Genomic DNA, 6,396 nt, shown 5'->3' on the forward strand with positions numbered 1-6,396 from the left:
TGGGGGGAGGGGGGAAGTTCAAACTGGAGCCCCAACTTCCTGAGTCTGAGGGAGGAGGGGACTGGAGAGCTAAATTTCTGGGTTTGAAGGAAAAGAGGCAGAGGCTTGAACTCCTGGGCCCAAGAGAGGAGTGGGTTGGGGGCCCAAATTTTCGGATGTGAGGGAGGAGGGAGTCAAGAACAGGGACAAGAGGTGTTGAGACTCATCAGGGTGCCCAACAGGCACAAGGGTCCAGAAGGGGCTTGGGAACCCAGACTCCTGGGTCGGAGGGAAGAGGCTGGAGTATGAGCTATAGGGGTCGAAGGGAGCGTTGGCTGTTTCCCACTGGCAGGACTGATCTTTAGCTGAACAAGTTTAGCGCTCCGTCCTGAGGTGTGTGGGAGGTCCCAGCACCTGGATTGGATTACAGGAAAGAGGGCAAGCTGAGGCCGTGGCTATAAATACCTCGTAGATTGGGCAGGAGCCCAATGCTCCAGGCAAGGGCCCTGGTGACTTATTTCACAAAAAATCATCACCACTACCGCTCCGGAGTCTTAACAAGCGAGGCGTTGCCAATACCACAGATGCTTTTATTGTTCCTGGCACTCAAATCCCAAACCCATTTTCCCACTGTCCCATCCTCTGCTCCCCCAAATTAAAACTCCCAGCATTCCACGCGGAGAAAAACTACAACTCCCAGAAAGCTCTGCGCTCAGGAGGGCTCTAGAGGTTAGCCGATGAATTTTCAAGGTTCGCGCGCTCATTTGCTATTGGTCCTCAAGGAGGCGTGGCCATGGGAGGTCCATGGCGGTGATTGGCCGGCAGTTCCTGCTGCTCAAGATCCCAGAGGAGGCGGCGGAGTCTGCGAAGTTCACGGTGCAGAGCATCATCTGTCACAGGACCCGTGAGACTGAGGCGCGAGCTACCCAAGGGCAGGATGAGGGGAGGATGGGAAGAGAAGCTTTCGAAGATGTCCCCTAAGAGACGGAAGAACACAGAGTTAAATCCTGAAAATGGGTGTGAGGTAGCAATGTCAGGGACGGCCGAGGCTGCCTCACGCCGGAAGGAAGGAAAAACTTAACACCCAGCAACTCCTGGAGCAGGGTCCCCTCGAACATGACTCTTGGAGTCCCCAAGCATCATGGGAATTATAGTTCAGACTGAAAGGCCACCGTTGCCTGGAAAACGGGCCATGTACTTGGGTTCTTGAGTCCGCGAGGATGAAAGGAGAAAGGGCTGGGAACTTTGTTTCACAGATTCCTTAGAGTTGAGGGGCCTGGAGCCTGGCCTCTTAGGTGACGGAGGTAGTCTGTGGGGGCAAAGAGGCTGGAGGCCTGACTCCTGGGAAAAAATAAGGAGCTGGGGGCTTGATCTCCTGTATCCTGTGGGAGAATCCTGTATCCAGCACTTAGATCCTTAGATCCAGGGGGAGGAGAGAGCTAGGAAGGAGGGCTTGGGGCTATGGACTCCTAGGTCCTGAGGACAGAGGAAAGCTGACCACCTCGATGCCTCTGTCCATATTTCTCCTCACCTGTGTCCACAGCATCTCGCTCTGCAGGGGGAGGATCCCAGGCAGGTGGAGGCCCGCGGCCAGGGCCCAGCTGGTAGTGGCTGAGCAGATGGTGCAGCTGAGCAGGAGTCAGTGTAGGGTGGTCAGTTCGTAGGCTGCTCCATGAAGCCTGGTAGGAAGACGAGGTGAAAAAAAAAAAAAAGGAAGACGAGGTGAGAGATCTACAGTCATTATGGGACAGCTGAGAAATCCTAAGTGGAAGGCCCTCCACAGGCGGTGTGGATATAGTGGGTAGAAATTGGTGTCTCTGCAATGTCTTCCAAGACCCTGTGAGGCCTGGCTATCACCAAAGTGAAGGTGGGAAAGGGCCTACTCTCAACTTTAAAAAAGAAAAATGTGATTTGCTTCAGAATACACAAGGAAGTAGAAGTTGAGAAGAAACAAATTGACCATTAGTTTATGTTACTGTGTGCATATATGTTCATTCGACTGTAGCTACTTTTTGTATCTGTTTGAAAATTTCTGTACCTAACCTAGATCTAGGCAACAGCATCATCAACATGATTAAAAACAGAGACTGAACCCAGATTGCCTGGCAACTCATTACCTTCTGGCAAACCACGGTGCCTCAGTTTCCTCACCTGTAAATTAGAGAACAGGAACTACCCAACAGGGTTGTTATGAGGATTCAAAAAGGCAAGACTGTAAAGTACTCAGAACTCTGTCTGGTGCTTATTAAGTACTTTATAAAAGTTTGATAAATAAAAGTAAATAAATGAAATCAAGTGACCTAGCCTGCCTGATTCTTTTTTTTTTTTTTGGTCTGAACAAAATTGTCAGTTAAAAACCTTTCACAAGGCTTAATTAACATTCAATGAAAAGGGCTAAACACAGTATTGCACATTTATGTTCAATGAATACTTTAAATGTCACATTTCTTGGTTCCATACCAGACTTCCTGAATCAGCATGTCTAAGGGAGGGGACCCTGGAAACTAATAACTCCCACTGGGATTCAGATGTAGCCAAATTCAGACATTGATGTGGGTGGCTTCCTTCTAGCTGCTAATGCAGCATCTATGGTGTCTGAGCTGGGGCTGGGAATAACACAGAGCCCAAGGGGAGATCCAAGGGTAAGCTGAATACAGAGAATGGATGAGTGGGGTTGGGGACTCAGAGATCAGGGGTCGGGAGTCACCTTGAGCAGGGAGGTGCGAGGCACACAAAGCAGGTTCACAGCTATGGAGAGTTTCCGGAAGAACTCAGTGGCAATGTCACCCAGCCCAGCCCCCTGCAGCCAGTCCAAGACAAGATCCAGGTTGGTTCGGATTTGGACAGCTCGGGACCATTGATAGAATGGTCGGCCTTGACCTGTGGGGGAAGGGTATGAGAAGCAATGGGTACATGGACCCTGCCCTCCTGCCTCCCAGACCTTTCCTGTCCTTCAGTTTGAGATCTGGACCACGCTCTCCGGAGTCCCTAAGGATGAGGCCTGAGCCTGTGATGTGTCTTAACTGACGCAAGTCTCAGTGGTTCCTGTCTCTGCCTCCCAGCCCCTTTCCAGTCCATCCCTCACCTCGTTCCATCAGCGAGTTGAGAAGGGATGCATTGGAGAAGAAGAACAAGTAGCCAAAAGTCTGAGATACAAGGTCTGGGTGCAACTCGCACTGGCTGGTCAGTTCCAGGGCTGCTTGAAACACACCCAGGGTAGGTTTCAACCCTGGAGGCATGGCCCCCAGCTCAGCACCAGGCCCCGGCAACTCGGCTCCAGCTGTGAAAGGGTTACTATCCAGCAGAGCAGGCAGCGTTGAATACAGAGTCTGAGGAGATACAGAAATGCAAGCAAGAGATTGGACTACAACTCCCAGGAAGCTTCAGGGTAGTGGAGCATGAAGATACCAGGGAGCTCCACCAAAGGCTTCTGGGAATTGTAGTCCATTCTACTTTCAACGCTCTAAAGGTCTCCAATAAGCAAATTCCTCCTTTCCAAATGGGTTCCTAGCATTCATCAAGCCTGGGATACCTCAAGTTTAAGAAAGGCTTTCCAGAAGCGTCTTGGGTATTTTAAGACCACCTCTGGTACCTTACGGGACTTGTAGTTCTCAACAGAGACAGCTCAAGGAGAACAAAGGACATCGAACAAAGAGGCTCCCTTCAATCAAAGATTTATTTATCCAGAATTCCCGAAGGAAAGGAAAAGAATGGAGAGTCAGGAAGTGGGAGTGGGGTGGCAGTTAGCCAGTGGAAAGTGAGATCAGGCCAAGGACAGGAAATGAGGTCAGAGCCAAAGAAGAAACAAACCCACACTTGGCAGGGATGTACAGGAAGTAAAGCCTTGGAGGAAAGAGCTTCACAAATCAAGGCTGCTCAAGAAATATAGAGATTATCTGTCCCAAAAGATCCCCTTTCATTTCACAGATAAGGAATCAGGCTTATCATAAGCTAGAAACCCTGAGAATTCCAACAAGCAATGTTAAGTTCAAGAGTGGTGGCGGGGGACTGGGGCAGAAAGTAGGTCCTGCAGGATGGGCACTCCAGGGAGAAAAAGGTTTGTGACTCAGAAAAGGGAATGAAGGGAATTCCCTGGTAGTCCAATGACTAGGCCTCTGCACTTTCACTGCTGAGGGCATGAAAAGAAGATAGACTGCTGAGGGTATGGGTTCAGTCCATGGTTGGGGAACTAAGATCCCACAAGCTAAACATTATGGGGGAAAAAAAAAAACTATTTAAGTTTTAAAGGAAAAGAAACAACTTTTTTTTTTTTTTTTAAGAAAAGGGAATGAAATTAAAGCTATAGAAAGTGAGGTCAGCAAACACAGAAAGGCCTGCTTAAAGAGGTTTAGTTTAAATGACACTGCCTATTCTATTTAATATCTATCTATCATCTATCAAACTTATCAGTACTTTAGAGTGGACTTAGAAAACAGGAGCTTGAGAAAGCAGTAATGGTGATATAGCCAGACAGCAAAGTCAGCCGATCAAGAGAGGATAGTTGCAGAGACAAGAAGTTAGAAAGGCAGGAAGTGATGTAATCTCAAACAGGAAGCAGTGTGGCCTGTGGGGACATGGGAAGTGATGTCAGAGAAGCAGGAAATCTTGTTAGGTCAAATAGGAAGTGACATCAGAGCAATGTGATACAGTTCAAACAGGAAGTGATGCCATGCCAAACAGGAGGCATACCTTGGTGAGGTAGTAGACAGACTGCTGGAAGGTACACATGATGACCTCATCCAGGAGGGCCATTGCCTCATCACATAATTCCAAGTCATTGCAGAGTTGTGGGTCTGAAGACAGGCATAGGAGTGAGAAGGAGAACCAGAGGGTGCCAGGCAGAAACCCAGGTCCCCAGGTGCAGGGAATGGCTGGGGGTTTGGACAAACATGGGCCTGGGTCAGGGCTTACCTTCCTGGTCGGCCTCCTTCTCCATCTCTAGCACCTTCTCCTGCACAAAGCTCAGTAGCTCTGTGGTGTTGGCCATCCATAGCATGAGTGGCCTCAACTCCACAGACACAGTCTCAGGTGTCAAAGGCACCTCAGGAACCCCCTCAGGGTGGCTGGGAAAAGGGGAAAGGGCCTTTAATCATTGCCCAACCCCCACCATAATGGCCAAACCCAGAAATCTGGGTCTAACTGGGGACAGAGTCCAACCCTCATTTCACAGTTAGAAAATTTGAGTCCCAAAGAAACTTGCAGTGAAACATGCATGGAAAAGTGAACACAGAACTGGCTGCAAATCCTCCTGACTGCTATATCCCTCTCGACCCTTCTCCCCAGAGTTTCTCTTACTTTTCTGGCTGACGGTCTCCAATTTCCTTAATCTTTTCCTGTGGAACAGTAAGATCAGAATCAAGGTGAGGGGGATGAGGAAGAGAGGCCATGAGTTAATGCCCTGGTTTTCCTTTTGACAGAGACTCTCCTCACTTTTCAAACAGGCTCTAATCTGCAGAGCAGAAACTAACACAACATTGTAAATCAACTATATTCCAATAAAAAAATTTAATGAACTCTGATCCTCAAGCTTCAGAATAATCAGTTCTCTTCTTACCTTTTAAAACACACACCCCTATGATTATAAGTGGTCTGTCTCCCCTTAGGTCTACTTCTGCTCAAGTGGAGTTTCTTCTTACCCCTCAAAATTTCCTAAACCTTTTCTCTAACTAGGGCTCAGCTCAACTGGATGCAACTTAATGGTTTCTCCCTAGCATATCCATTTGTTGGCCCTATGGGCTTGCTCTCCTCGGGCTCCAAGAATGGTCTCGCCAACTATGGCGCCAAGCTTCAGGCCCAGTGGGCTCCCCGCCTCACTTCTCATAATGGTCTCTTTGAACTTTTCACCCAATGCGATCTCTAACCCCACTCCATCTCACAGAATGGTTTCTCCCATTATTCCACACCTGCAGAGATAGGTACTACTGTACTGCCTTCTCGTCAAGCACTGTGGATGAAACCACAATTACCAGCATCCCGTGGGGCCCCTTGCCCAAGCCCCACCCCCCCTCCTCCTGAGGCATCTTGGGAGATGTAGTTTTGTTCTGCCAAACTACGAAACTAAGGTTTGAGATGGCAAGAGGAGGCTGGGGCAAGGATTCGGGGCGCAGAAGAGTCTGGACGGCGGTTGGGGGAGCTCACCCAGACAGTCTCCTTGATAAGACGGGCCAGGCGACCCAGCAGGCGCGGCAGGTGGCCCAGCTCCAGCTCTCGAGCTGAATGCTGCACACAAAGCGCGAGCAGCGTGGCCGGCCCCAAGGGTGGCAGGTCCCCGGCGCCAGCGGCCGCGGTGCGCACGATCTCGCCCAGCAGCGCCTCTTCTTCGCGGGGTCGGAAGCGCAGCACGGGCTCCCGGCCGTCCAGGTAGGCCGCCAGCGCCTCGCCGCGTTCCTGCAGGCCACGACCGCACAGGCGGCAAGA

At 50.0% G+C, this 6,396-nt stretch overlaps 1 protein-coding gene across 1 annotated transcript in view; it reads right to left on the bottom strand.

Annotated features, from left to right (window-relative positions):
- Positions 1-548: 548 nt before the first annotated feature.
- The window catches only part of RASIP1 (Ras interacting protein 1), a 14,437-nt gene continuing 8,589 nt past the window's right edge, over positions 549-6,396 (bottom strand). The window contains exons 6-13 of the mRNA XM_010849702.1: positions 6,118-6,393; positions 5,275-5,312; positions 4,891-5,042; positions 4,669-4,772; positions 3,065-3,308; positions 2,687-2,859; positions 1,511-1,658; positions 549-956 (exon numbers count right to left, since the gene is read on the bottom strand). Of these exons, the coding sequence (XP_010848004.1) occupies positions 757-956; positions 1,511-1,658; positions 2,687-2,859; positions 3,065-3,308; positions 4,669-4,772; positions 4,891-5,042; positions 5,275-5,312; positions 6,118-6,393 (1,335 nt within the window). The 3' untranslated portion in view covers positions 549-756. The remainder of the gene's footprint in view (positions 957-1,510; positions 1,659-2,686; positions 2,860-3,064; positions 3,309-4,668; positions 4,773-4,890; positions 5,043-5,274; positions 5,313-6,117; positions 6,394-6,396) is intronic.

This window comes from Bison bison, unplaced genomic scaffold, assembly GCF_000754665.1.
Source record: "Bison bison bison isolate TAMUID 2011002044 unplaced genomic scaffold, Bison_UMD1.0 scf7180017864285, whole genome shotgun sequence".
Lineage (NCBI taxonomy): Eukaryota > Metazoa > Chordata > Mammalia > Artiodactyla > Bovidae > Bison > Bison bison.